Source organism: Myotis myotis, unplaced genomic scaffold (genome assembly GCF_014108235.1).
Source record: "Myotis myotis isolate mMyoMyo1 unplaced genomic scaffold, mMyoMyo1.p scaffold_m19_p_1, whole genome shotgun sequence".
Lineage (NCBI taxonomy): Eukaryota > Metazoa > Chordata > Mammalia > Chiroptera > Vespertilionidae > Myotis > Myotis myotis.
In genome coordinates, this window is record NW_023416313.1 from 113,104,808 (window position 1) to 113,119,371 (window position 14,564).

At 43.4% G+C, this 14,564-nt stretch overlaps 1 protein-coding gene across 2 annotated transcripts in view; it reads left to right on the forward strand.

The window, feature by feature from the left end:
* Positions 1-14,564, forward strand: part of THSD4 (thrombospondin type 1 domain containing 4) — a 595,914-nt gene that overhangs the window by 270,794 nt on the left and 310,556 nt on the right. For both annotated transcript variants that reach the window (XM_036347721.1, XM_036347731.1), the window contains exon 7: positions 6,137-6,273. In XM_036347721.1, coding sequence (XP_036203614.1) covers positions 6,137-6,273 — 137 coding nt within the window. The remainder of the gene's footprint in view (positions 1-6,136; positions 6,274-14,564) is intronic.

The following is a 14,564-nucleotide window of genomic DNA, read 5'->3' on the forward strand; positions in this document are numbered from 1 at the left end:
GAACTCATGCATGTGGGGTGCATGCTTTCATGCTGTTTCCACCAAATTCTCACTCTGCCATCTGCATGATGCAACTGGAAACATGATTCATCGGGCCACATGACTTTTTTCCAGTGCTCGACTGTCCAATCTTTGTGTTCCTGTGCGAATTGGAGACGTTTTATCTTGCTAACTGCAGACAGCACAGGTGTTTGAACAGGCCTTTGGCTTCCATATCCCGTACGATGCAGTGTACGGCTAATTTGCCTACAAATGTCAGGTAGTCATAATAATCTGGCCACTCAGTGTATATGTCTATATGTACACACACACACACACACACACACACACACACACACACACAGCTTATTTCCAGCCTCTCAGTTCTATTCATTGATCTATATGTCTAGCCTTATGATAATATCACACTGATTTTGTTAAAAATAAGGAAGTATGAGTCCTCCAGTTTTTGTTTTTCGTTTTCAAGGTTGTCTGGTTATTATTGGTCCCTTGTATTACCATATACTTTTTAGGATCATCTTGTCTATTTCTACAATATTAAAAGCCAGCTGATATTTTGATTGGGATTGCATTCAATCTGTAAATCAATTTGGGGGAGTATGCCATCCTAACAATATTAGGTCTTTCAATGCATGAACATGGGATAGCTTTCCACTTATTTAGATCTTTCTTAGTTACTTTCAACAATGTTTTGTAGTTTTCAGTGTATGTCTTAAACTTTTTTGTTAAATTTATTTCTAAGTATTTTACTGTTTTTGATGCCATCATAAATGAAATTGTGTTCTTAATTTTATTGTCAGATTGTTCATTGATAGCATATAGAGATAAAATTGATTTTGGTATATTGATCTTATATCCTTTAACCCTGATGAACTTGTTTACTAATTTAAATAATTTTTGGTGCATTGTTTATATTTTCTATATAAAATCATGTCCTCTGTGAATACAGGTAGTTTTATTTCTTTGTTTTCAATCTGTGTACTATCTCTTCTTCTTGACTAATCACCCTAGGTAGAAGTCCTTTTTATTTCTATAAAATAGGTAGTAATGTCTCCTCTTTATTCCTGATTTTAATATTTTGAGTCTTCTCTCCTTTATTTTTGTCCAGGCTACATAAAAGTTTGTCAATTTTATTGATATTTTCAAAGAACCAACTTTTGGTTTCATTGATTTTCTCTATTGTCTGTCCCTTCTCTGTTTAATTTATTTACACCCTTCCTTTGGCTTTGGGTTTAATTTGCTCTCCCCCTACCTCCACTACTTAAGGTGGCATATTAGGTTATTTGATTTGAGATCTTTTTTAACATAGGTGTTTACAGCTATAAATTTCCATCTAAATACTTACATAATTGCATCCCATAAGTTGGGATGTTGCGTTTTTATTTTATTAATCTCAAAGTATTTTCTAATTTTTCTGTGCTTTTCCCCCTGATCAGTTATTTATAAGTATTTTGTTTAATTTCTACATGTTTTTGAAATCCCCAAATTTGTTTTTTTAATTGATTTTCTAATTTCATTCCATTGTGGTTAGTGAGCATATTTTGTGTGATTTCATTTTTTTTTGAATTTATTGAGGCTTGTTTTATGACCTAACATTTGTTCCCTTCTGGAAAATGTTTCGTGTACTTGAGAAGAATATGAATTGTGCTACTGTTGGGTGGCATGTCCTATCTATGTCTATTAGGTGTAATTGATTTATAGTGTTGTTTAAGTCTTCTATTTCTTTGTTGATCTTCTGTCTAGTTCTATCCATTATTGGAAGTGTGGTATCCACATTTCCAACCTTTATTATTAAATTATCTAGTTCTCCTTTCACTTCTGTCCAGATTTAGCTTCATGTATTTTGGGCCTCTATTGTTGGCTTCCTGACAGATTGACACTTTATCATTATAAAATGCTCTTATATGTCTTTAATAAAAATTTTTGTCTTAAAGTCTATTTTATCTATTATTAGTAGCCACTTCAGCTGCTTTTTGCCAGTGTTCTCATTGCTTTTATGACAAAGTCCATTTTCAGAGGCTTTAGTCAACCATTCTGGAAAGTGGGACCTCTGAACTGCCTCTTAAACACCCCTACAATTTCTGTTTTTAGGCCCACATTCTCCTTTAATACCAAAGTTGATGTTTAGAAATGCTATCATATAGGTATCATGAGGTAGTTCTGGTGCTTCAATTCCTGCCTAGGATTAGTTTGGTTGGGTTTGCTGAGTCATTACTGTGGGTTTTTCTACTTCCACCTTCCAAAATTTTGTAACTGTTCACTCCTTTTCTATTTTCTTTGTATTTATCACTAAAAAAAAAAAGTGTCTTTACTCAGTGGTTTTTCCAAAAGAACAGAGCTCAATGAGTAGTTTAAATATTTAATCTCTATTTGAGGGAAACCCTTTAGCTGTTAGCTACTTTATTCTAAGTAACTGAATTTTCTTGTATATTCTCCAGCATTTAAAAAATAACCAGAGATCTTTTTTATTATCAGGGATCCAGATATTTGGCAATATCCTAAAGTTAATTAAAGATGGTGCTTACATTATCTTTTAAATTTAGATGTGGAATTTGAACATTATGGATTCAAAATAAGAATGATTAGCTACTTCCAAATCTTTTCACTACTTGGTTTTTCTTGGGACAGTGACTCCCAAACTTGACTAAGCACCAGAATCACCTGGAGAGTTTGTTAAAACGCAGGTCACCCAGCATCATCCCCAGAGCTTCCGATTTAGAAGTTGGAGGTGAGGCCCAAGAATTTGTATTTTCAACAGGCTTTCAGGTGATGCTGCTGCCTCTGGTCCTGGGCCCACACTGGGGATCACTACTTGAGTGTGTGAAAGTTAAAGGTGCTCCCTTGGGGGTGGGGAGGACACTTAGGAAGCAGATGAGAACAGAGAGGGAGAGGAATAAGAGGGAGATAAACAGGGAGGAAAAGGATGTGCCCACTTGCTCTTTCCCATTGCACCCAGCTTGTGGCCACACTTCTGTTTTATCCATGACAAAACCATGGCAAAATAAAACCATGGCAGAATTAGCTTAGAGGTTGAGCATCGACCTATGAATCAGGAGGTCACGATTCCTGGTCAGGGCACATGCCCGGGTTGCAGCCTCCATCCCCAGTGTGGGGCGTGCAGGAGACAGCTGATCAGTGATTCTCTCTCATCTGATCAATGTTTCTATCTCTCTCTGTTCCTCTCTGATATCTTTTTTTTTTAAAGTGCTTAGAGAAACAGCTCCTGGCATCAGAATTATAACTGTATTCAAGGGAAAAAAGGGAATGAAGTGACACTCCATGAAAAACCTTTAACTGAAGCTCTGCAAATGTAGTTTTATGTGAAATGTTAAAGTGGTTGGGGAGTATGTGCAGGGTCTGGAGAAGTCAGTCCTTGTGTAACTTTATGAGAAGTACTGGTTGAGTGTTGCTAAGGCAACAGGTTCTGGGCAGTTTCATTCGGGAGACACTGTGCACACTTTGTTATCTCCTAGGGTCCCCCGTCCCCTTGTTGCACGTCTGAGAAGGCAGGGGCACTAAGTCACTTAGGCAGAGGGTCGGACTGAGTGTCTCCTTTGGGCCACAGATAGGAGCCCAAACTTAAGGCCGTCCCTCTGGGTTATTTTCATGTAGCCATTTGGAGATGCTGCCACAATTACCTCACCTTTAACCATTTTTGTTGTTGTTATTGTTCTCAGAATGTTCTTCTGTGGTATGGTTGTAAATATTGAGAAATAAAATTGGGCTGCAAAGGATAGAGGTTGTTGGGAGGAAGCCAAGAGAGAGGTGAGAACTCAAAACCCTTGCCCCATATGAGGCTGCCTTTCAGACACTTATTACTTAAAATGCAGTCACCTGGATACTTCCTGCTGTCACTTCAGAAAGTGAGGAGTGGGGAGAGAGGAAGCGTGGTCTGGATAGAGATAGCAGACATGAGAAAGCAAGTTGTAGGAGACTAGTTTTACCTCCTACCTGTCACTTCATTTGTTTAGGGCTATTGTGGTTTGGTTTTTAATATAAAATGATGTTTTAGTTTTAGATAATTCCCAAAGGTACCTGATTCTGTGTTTTTTTGATTTTTTTTTTGTTTTTTTTTTTGTTTGTTTTTTGTTTTGCAAGGTCATCTCTTACAACTTTTGGACAGCCAGGGTAAGAAACCAGGTCTCTTGGCTTCTGAGATAGAGCTTAGGGTATATAGAAGATTCAGTCTTCCCTAAGCCCTGTGGACCCGGAGGCTCCATGTTATTTCCGGGTAGCGGTTTAAATGGCTGTGGAGGACAAGGAAGTTCATTGCTATGATAATCAGGCAGTCACACTGGGGAAAATATGATGTATCTTCTTGTGTAGGAAAAAGTCAGTATTACCCAATCCAGCAATCAGATTTTCAGACAAAGGCATGGCCCTGGAACATGCTGTCTATGCCTGCGGATAGCATTTTCATGAATCCAAAAACAGTTTTTTAAAAAATCATTGTGTACTTGGCTTGTCTGTCTCTTTTAGATATGAATGTATATCTTGCCTAAAATTTTTTCTCGGTCTTATTTTGAAGGCAACGAAATTGCCCTGGAGATATTAGTTGTAGTGGTGATTAATTTAACCTTTACTGAGCACCTACTGTGTGTCAGGCTTCGTGTGAAGTGATCCCAGAGGTAGGTGAATACAGAGAGAAAGACAAAGGGGGGAAAAGCCAATATTCATTTATCCATCCCTCCTTTTATTCCTCAGAGATTTGTTTGTGTTTTGTTTTGTTTTAAATATATTTTTATTGATTTTCAGAGAGGAGGGGAAAGGGAGAGATAGAAACATCAATGATGAGAGAGAATCATTGATTGGCTGGGGGATTGAGCCTGCAACCCGGGCATGTGCCCTGACAAGGAATTGAACCGTGACCTCCTGGTTCATAGGTTGACGTTCAACCACTGAGCCACGCCGGCCGGGCCCTCAGGGATTTGTTGAGCATTTTCTGTGTGCCCAGGTCTGGACTGAGTGCTGAGGATACAAAAGTAAATAAGACAGACACATCCCTGTTGTCCCTCAAGACCATGCTTCAATCAAGCTTGGTTAACCCTGAAGCAGAAAAGGTCAGAACAGTCTGTGGTGGGTGGATGTATAGGTGAGATCAGGGTCCAGGGGCAGCTTCCCGGAGGAGGTGATCTGGGAACTAAAACACAGTAGATGCGGTGCTAAACAAGTGAGGCAGCGGCAGAAGGAGCAGCGAAGCAGTGGCCGGACAGAGGACGCGCTTAGTTGTACAGAACATGGATTTAAGGGAGAACAGTTGGAAATAGGACTATTTATATTTGAAAGATGTTTAATTCCTTTCTTAGGAGTTTGGACTTCAACCTAAGGCAGTGGTTGGCAAACTCATTAGTCAACAGAGCCAAATATCAACAGTACAATGATTGAAATTTCTTTTGAGAGCCAAATTGTTTAAACTTAAACTATGTAGGTAGGTACATTGTTATTACTTAATTAGGGTACTCCTAAGGCTTAGGCAGAGCCACACTCAAGGGGTCAAAGAGCCAAATGTGGCTTGCGAGCCGCAGTTTGCCGACCACTGACCTAAGGTAATGGGGAAATCACTAAAATATTTCATCATGGAGGAATTATTATAGGAATCCCCAGCCGAAAGAACATAAATATGGTATAACTACATTGAGTTTAAGTTAAAACAATAGCAGAACAATAAAATTGTGTACTCTCTATGATTGTTGATATATAAATTGTAATTATGAGTATAGCAACGAATGAGAGGATGTCTAAAAGTAGAATCTACTATTTGCATGGTAGATTTGAATTCTTTAAGAATTCCTTTCTAATACTCACTCAGCATCAAATCTCTATTATATGCCAGCAGATCAGACTGCAATGCCTGTCCTCTGCCATCAAATATGAGAGATCTAATAGTACTCATGCAATTTTAAAGTATGTGGTTATAAAACATCCAGCATAGGCAAATCCATAGAAACAGAAAATAGATTGGTGGGGCGATGGAAATGTTCTGGAATTAGTGGTCATGGTTGAACAATATTGTGAACGTACAAAAAAAAGATGAGTTTTACAATTTGGTTAAAATGGTTAATTTTATGTAATGTGAATTGTATCTCAATAAAAAATACAAGGGGAAAAAAAGATGCTGCTTGTTGTTTTTTTGTAGTAAAGGGCAATCGGAAGTGTGAGTTGAACTGCCAGGCAATGGGCTATCGCTTCTATGTACGCCAAGCTGAGAAGGTCATTGATGGCACCCCCTGCGACCAGAACGGCTCGGCCATCTGTGTGTCTGGGCAGTGCAAGGTAAGTGTCCCCGGACTGAGGCATCGGGGTGGGTGCTTGGGCTGTTTGAGCTCTGACTGCCAGGCTGTGGGCTGCTACCTCCCCCCCCAGCCCAGAGGCCCCCGAACATAAGCTCGGGGAGAAGTGGGAGGAGATGGGACTGTTTGGTCCGCTCTGTGTTTTTTATCTTTGGGAATCACCATGTCTCACTCTGGTATTCAATTACTCAGTGATTTATGTTTACCTACTTGCTTCAAAGGGGACACTGATCTGTGCTCATTGCGTCCGGAACCCCTTCCTCCCTCCGGCGTGGAGGTTATGGAACAGCCATTGCTGGATCGGCCCTGAAGGTGGCATTTTAAGGGCTTGTATTTTATCTTGCCTCTCACCAGATGGGGCTGGCTTCCAAATGAAAGTTGTCTCCTGCCCTTTACAACAGAAGTTGTACTTTAAACAGGAAGAGTTTTTAGCCCCTTTGGCCTTCTGAAGTCTGTCCCAGGAACTCCCAGCCACACATTCTGCAAACATTCTGGGCCTGAGAGAAGCCCTGTGGGATGCTAACCTTTGGCGGAAAGCATCATTTGGTTAAAAATAGGCATCTTAGATGAGGAGGCACAAGTCCCACAGCCACAAGAATGTGGGCCCGGACTGCCACTCTCCTTTCATCTGTAATGTAGTAGGTGGAGCGGAGCAGGTAAATGACTAGTTGGAGCCCAGACTGAAACTCTACCTTAATTAAAGCTCAAAAGCTGGAGGACTGATTGGCTATCACATCTGAAGGTTCCTATTCTACCTGGAAGGTAAATTGCTACAGTACTCCGTATTAGAGCTATTCAAGTGTGATTTCTAAGCACGGCCTCCCCCGCAGTCTTTTTATAGTGAGGAGGTTTCGAATAGGATACGAATAACTTATCTGGATAGTCTCAGATTGTGAATGAAAGTTGAGAAAGGAACAAGCTATGTTTGCTATCTAATGTGTGTGAGGTATCTTTGGAAGAGCAACCCCCCAAAGCATTAGAAATCTGTGTAGGCGAGGAAGGGAGCATGGTGGGAAGTATAGTGGAGTCTGGCCTCCACTTTTTCACTCCTTTGAAAAAACCATTGGGTTTCACACACTCCCTCTCAGCCTCCCCTCCCTCAGATAAGCCCTGAGGGAGTTCCATTAGAGTTTGTGGCGTCCAGCTCAACTGGCCTCTGCTTCTAAGTGTTGCTGAGACTGAAATGACGGTCCTGAAGTAGCTGGCTCTTTCTTTGAGACCCTGAATGAACTGCTTGGTCTCCTGGTGCAGGTGCACACTGTTGGGAGGGGTACGGTGCAATGGTTAAAAACATGCCCTCTGAAGTCAGACTGCCTGAATCAAGTCCTGCCTCTTCTGCTGGTTTGCTTTGTGGTCTTGCCCAAGTTCTGTAAGCTCTCTGGGCCTCTGTACATTATCTACAGGCTGAGGAGGATGGTACCTACCTCCTGTCCATAGTGAAGAGTCGGGAGCTACTCTGTGCAAGGCCCTGTAACAGGTCTGCACTGAGTAAGCGTGCTGCCGTGTCAGTATTATTGTTTGTGCGCACTGATGTCCTGTTGCATTTGAGTTTTAACTGCAAAAGTATTTGCTTTTCTGTAGATTACAGAGTTGTCAGATTCACACCATCATTTTGTTGTTGTTAATCCTCACCCAATGATGTTTTTTTTTCCCATTGATTTTTAGAGAGAGTGGAAGAGAGGGAAGGAGAGGAAAAGAGAGAGAAACATTGCTGTGAGAGAGACACATCGATTGGTTGCCTCATGCACGTACCCCGAGTGGGACAGGGGATTGAACCTGCAACCCAGGTGTACGTGCCCTTGCTCGGGAATCCAATCAGAGACCCTTCGGTGTGCGTGGGCTGACACTCTAACCCAGCCGTGGGCAAACTACGTCCCGCGGGCCGGATCCGGTCCATTTGAAATGAATAAAACTAAAAAAAACAAAGACCATATCCTTTTATGTAATGATGTTTACTTTGAATTTATATTAGTTCACACAAACACTCCATCCATGCTTTTGTTCCGGCCCTCCGGTCCAGTTTAAGAACCCGTTATGGCCCTCGAGTCAAAAAGTTTGCCCACCCCTGCTCTAACCACTGAGAAACACTGGTCAGGGCTCATACCGTCTCTGAGGCAGGTCTCTCACTGCAGTGTGACTCCTGGGGAGTGCAAGTTCTAGTTGGGTGGGTCTGGAGAGGACTGGAGTATCTGGTTTTCAGACATGCTGCCATGTGATGTGGATGCTGTTGGTTTATGGATTATACTTTGTGTAGCAAAGTTTTAAAGGACACTGATTAAAACCTACTTAACAAAGAATCAGAAATGTAAATACAGAGTGGTGAAATGATTTGGAAGGAAGAAGAAATGTGATCTCTTTCTACTGGGAAAGCATGTTTTCTTAGTGTTGCATTGAGTGTCTCTGAACTGATGATATGAAAGAAAAACAAACACTTATAAGGACTATAAGGACATGGATATACATTCTTACCAATTGATGAAAACCTTTCATACTGTAGGGCAACACAGTTTGAAGTTGATAATTGCTGAAAGGCTGAGACAGTCTCAGGGTGTGAGTAGATTCATAGGAATTGGATGTTACAAGGACAACTTTGATATTCCATCCTATTTGTTTTCTGTGCTTTCGCCTAAAACTCACTCATTAAAGTTGTTGGAACCACTGACTCTCCCGTCCTCGTTAGAAATTCTGTTTAAATGATCTGAGGTACGTTTGCTTCCCAGGCTGAGATTCTGTTTACTTTGCATCTTTCAAAGGGTACAGAGCCCTTTTCCGAATATTTGATTGGAAGCCCAGAATTCAGATTGATATCTGCTTGGCTGACTCATGGCCGAGAGAGCTGTCACTCACGGTCATGACTGTCTGCCTCTGAAATAACTCCAGAGGCCCCTGCTGCAATAAAACTTAATGAAAGGCAGCAAGCATTAAACAGGAAAACGAATGAAACCCACAAAAGAGACACCAAGCGGAAGGCCGAACCGCCCAGGCAGGCAGGAAGGCTCTGCCCAGCGCTGGAGGGCAGGAGGCTGGAGGCTGGAGGAAGTGGGGGACCCCTCCAGTGCTGGGTGACACTTCTTTTTTGGACAAGGACTGAAGGACCCCAACTGTTGGCTTCAGGCTGAGGACTGCATGCGGGTAGGCTCTGAAGGGAAAGCGCTCTGCCCTGTCATTTCTCTAAAGCACCCGGAGCTCACAGAGCTCCCGCCTTCCTCATCCAGACCCCTTCCCTTGGACATCAAAGAGGACCACCTGGCCCGTCTCCAGAGCAGCCTCCGAGACACTTCCAGCCCTGCCCAGGCATTATTGCCACTTATGGGGATGAGAGCCTTTATGTCTAATGAACAGAGATCCATCCTTAAGCATCACATTAACTGTGCTGTCATGATTTTTAACATGATCACAGCTTTAAACTCTGCCTGAAATTTTTTGAATTTTTATAGTTAAATGTGTATTTATTATTTTTGCTCATGATTTAATACAAATAAATGAAACTTTGCCTTCAAAGGTTTAGCAGGCATTTGAAAGAACAGGGTCATTTGGGTAATGACTACCAAAAAACCAACCTTCACTCCCTGGAGACTGGCCTTCCAGAAACCTCCACGTTCAGAGCTGCATGATACCGAGAGAGTCAGAATCACTCTAAGATCCACCCAAAAACGCTGCTCCTTTGGTGGTAAAGGCGCAGTCCTCTGTATTGCAAAGCTGATGCAAAACCTCAAAGGAAGAAGATGTTGGAGCTGATGCAGGCTAGCAAGGCACTGGAACCTGCCAGGTGCCAGACACTGCTCTGTGCCTTACTTTGCAGTTGTTTCATCAGTTCATTTGTCTTCACAATTAGCCAATCAATAGGAATTTTCATCCCTGTTTTACAAAAGACTGTTGAAAAGATGAGATGACTTGGACACACTAAGTGCTGCATAGGGGTTGACTATTAATATTGACTTTTAAGCCCTAGTGGGTTTGGCTCAGTGGAAAGAGCATAGGCCCGGGGACTGAAGGGTCCCGGGTTCGATGCCGGTCATGGGGACATACCTAGGTTGCAGGCTTGATCCCCAGCCCTGGTTGGATCGTGAGGGAAGGCAACCAATCGATGTGTCTCTCTCACATCAATGTTTCTCTGTCTCTCTCCCTTCCACTCTCTCTAAAAACCAATGGAAAAATATCCTCAGGTGAGGATTCAAAAATATTGACTTTTAAAACAGAGTAGTTTGTATGTGATGGGAGAAGCCTATGTGCTTCAGGTCTCCCTTAGTCTGAGTTTATTTTTCTCCCTGCCTCTTTCCAAAAAGACTGTCTTTCCAAAACACACATCAGGACATGCCTCTTCTTTGCTTAAATTCCATCTCTGGCGCCCCATTGCCTATGGAATAAAGGCCAGGCCCTTCATCATCTGTCTGCTGCCAGGCCTCCCTGGGCCCCCAGGGCTGGCCAGGCTGCGACGTGTTTCTCCGTGACCCAGCAGGCTGCAGGCTGTGCCTCCAAGGGAATGCACACGCTGTTCCATCAGTCTGGAGTGCCATGCTGTGCCCACTCTTGGTCCGCCCCATGTGCTCTGTTCAAAAGCCACCGGCTCACCCCCTTGTGTACTGTTCTGTTCTTCTGTTCCCACTTCTTGTAACTGTTTGTTCCCATTGCCCCGCCTGCCACCCAGCCATCCCGGGAGCAATTCCAGGCACTTGGCTTTAGCAAATGCCTACCCTTTGAATAGGTGCTGAAAATAAATGAGTAAGTGAGTCAAGGTACTTGATGACTCAATCTAGTGGATTTTAGCAAATGAAATCAGTCTTGAATGCAGCAGAGTCTCGGTTTGGGCTGGGCTAGGCAGCTCAGTGCAGATAAAACAACGGCATGAAGTCCCCTTGGCCCAATCCCCAGAACCCAAGGCCTTGGAGGTTGGGGAGAGTTTCTTGGCACCCAAACTCCTGTCTCTCTCATCTCATTTTTAATTTTGCTCACTCTCAATTTCCTGAGTCCCTTCGGAGCTAATGACAGGACAAACCTAAGCAAGTGCGTGCTCCCATGGCGCCTTCTGTTGAGATGAAAGTGCCCCTTCTTCCCTCCCCTCCCCCCTCACTTGCTCCCTCCTTCCTAGTCAGCCCTGCCAGGGTTCTTGTTCCAGCATCTAGAAGGGTTCAGCAATCTGGAAAAGGGGCTGTGTGTAACTTAAGAGTCCAGAGACGAAGCATAATTTTGAAAGGCATATGGGGGTCAGAGGGGCTTAGCTAGAAGGAACTAAGATCTAGTCTCAAGACCCCATGCTTTTTATTAACACAAATTGTCCTGAGGCAAGGCAGAGATATACACTTCAAAGGGGTAGGGTTTCCTGTACAGAGGCATTGTCAGAATGGGGGAATTAGCCTACGGCTGGCTGTTCAGGTGTTTGGTCAGTAGGAGGCAATAACATGTAGATTAAGATGCTCTGAGCTGTTTGGCAGCAAACAATCATCTCTTTTCAGGTTTGGGGAAATGCCATCAGCCATTCCCAACAGGTGACAACATATGTGACTCAGCCCTTGTTGAGTCCCCAAGTTCCATCAACCTTTTGATGAAACTCTTGCAATTATGACATGCTAGAATTGGCTTCTGGCAATTATGACATGCTAGAATTGGCTCCTGTGGCCTGCCCTCCAAGCACACTTCTTGGAGCCTTTCACATCTCCTCCTCAGCTGAGGCATCGCTAGGCTTCCATCCGGACACATCAGCAGACAGTTTCAGATTTATTTCATAAATTAAAGCAAGGTAACTGGTTCCGAATGTTCAGAGACAAACTCTGGACCTGCGTGTGGCCCTGACCGGAAGGAAGACATGGTGGGCCTCTGTGTGTCCTGTGGGTGTTCAGGCACCGGGTTTTCATCCTCCTCCTCTAGCAACTGCTGCTGTGCTGTCCCCAGCCAAACAGACCCTGCTCTTTTCCTGCCTGTTTGCCCTGAGTTGCTTTTCTAATTTCTCTTGGTGAGCGGCTTTATTTTATGTACTTTTCTTAGAGTTCTGTCGTTACTTGAATGAGACTTAGAGAGTAATTACTTTGGGTGAGGTTTCTCCCCTTTGCTAGACATTTGCATGGTTCAGCCTTGAAGCAGAGTTCCCAGCTAATGTGACACTTTGTGGACTCCCTTTTGTATTCCTATCCCCATCTAACTGTGTTCTAAAAGTCTTTCCGCTTGTGGCTATTAAAATGCTTATATTATATTTTAGTTATAGTTATTGTATTGACATGTGCCTGAGCTTCTAAAGGAGAATGAGTGTTGATATATTTGTATCCTCAGTGCTTAACATATGAAAGTTATCCAATAATGTTCTTAAAATAGATGTGTGGACGGAAAAAAAAAAAGTCAAAAACTGATTGTGAAACCTTTCCTACAAGAATCAAGAATAGGTTTAACAAAGTATTGGCATTTTAGAACCCAGGCCCTGTTCTCAAGACCTTTTGAAATCCTAAATCTAAAGTGAACCTGATGAAATGTACCTAATTATATGCACTTCTTTCCCATTATCTATGGTTTTTCTCATTTTTAAACAGCGGGACCACTACCTCACATAAAAACTCTGTTTAGATTTATTTTTTAAAATTTAATGTTTTTATTGATTTCAAAGAGAGGAAGGCAGAGAGAGGGAGAGATAGAAACATCTGTGATAAGAGAGAAACATCGGTTGCCTCCTGCATGCCTGGGATCGATCCCAAAACCCAGGCATGTGCTCCAACCAGAATCAAACCGTGACCTCCTGATTCATGGGTCAATGCTCAACCACTGAGCCGCACCAGCAGGGCATGTTTAGATTTCTTTATTAATACATACTTATTAATTATTATCATTAATTATTAATTAACAACCAAGCAATATATAATTATTAATTTATTCAACAAATAATCTTAACTGCTTGTTGCCATACACTGGGCTAGGCATTGTAGATAAACAATGGAAAAGATTAACATGGTTCCTACCCACATTGAACTTAAAATCTAATGGAGAAAGTAATAAAGAGAAAAGGCCAGTTAACAAGCAAGAATTACACATTTTGATGAGTGTTATGAAGTTAATAGGAACTGAAGCAGTGAGCAGTGGCGGGGAGGCATACATGGGGTGTAGGGGAAGGTCTCCAGGGAGGGCAGGTGGAGGTAACAAGTGGAGGCAAGACTACTTACTGACCTGGCAACCCCTGGGATTTGGAGAAAATGTAGACCAAGTCTCCAGCCAGGACCCAGTACCTGTGCGGTGCTCAGGAGCTGACAGATGTGGGGTGATCATTTTGTGCCTTCTCCCTGCTCTCGGCCTGTTAATCGGGTCTCCTCCTGATGGTGCCATACTCAGTTCCTCCTGGGTGCCCACACATCTTCTGGAACACACGCTGGCACTGGCAATAGACAGCCCTCCACCCGCTCCATTCAGTCATCCTTGAGGCCCAGGAAGACTGCCCTGGAAACTGGATGGAATAATGGATCAGGAGCAGGTTTGGGGCTCAGACAGGATCTCCAGGACTACAACAGAGGAAAGAGGGGCTGCTCAGGTAAGAGTGGAGTAAGGTGATTGAGCTTCCAACCTACCCCTCCTGGTGGCCCTCCTACATCAGAGTGTCAGGAGAGAGAGAATTTCAGGGTTCCTCCCCGCTAGGTTTCCTTAAATGGGCAGCATTCCCCCAAAGGGAACTAAAGAAGTGTTGTCTCCAGATTGGCAGGGCTGGTGACTGGACTGGGACTGAGAAATGAGAGGAGTTTCAGCAGAGCCAGATAGTCACCTCTGCCCCAGCGCACCCCATCCCTGCCCCTAAACCAGACGCAGACTGGAAGCCCCGCCTGAGTAGGCTCCATTGTGGCACACGGCTGCAGAGTGGCACAGTGCTCACTGTATACCTGCTCGGCTCTCAGATGCTGTTCCACAGGCACAGGATAAGATTCTCGGGGTGCAGAAACCTGTGCTGCATACAGAAACCACAGGCCCTCTACCAGACGAGCACGGCCAAGGGGAGCAGTAGCCCCCTTTCTCTTCGAACCCTGTGCACATTCTTGCTAGTCAGCTCATGCTCTTACTGGTGACACTGTCAGAGGATCAGACTTTTTTTAAAACACAGGCCGTTAAGCCTGATGATGATTCTGGCAGAGCCTGGAAGTCTGAGCGAAGATGGAGGGGGAAGCCCATCATCCTAACACCAAGCTGGGGGGGCATCTCAACTAAACTTCTGCCAGAGTCGGCTCAAACCGAGTAGTGAGTATCATTGCGAGGGTGATGGACAAGCCTTAGAAACTATCTGGAGGTGTTGTATGTATGTGTGCATGTATG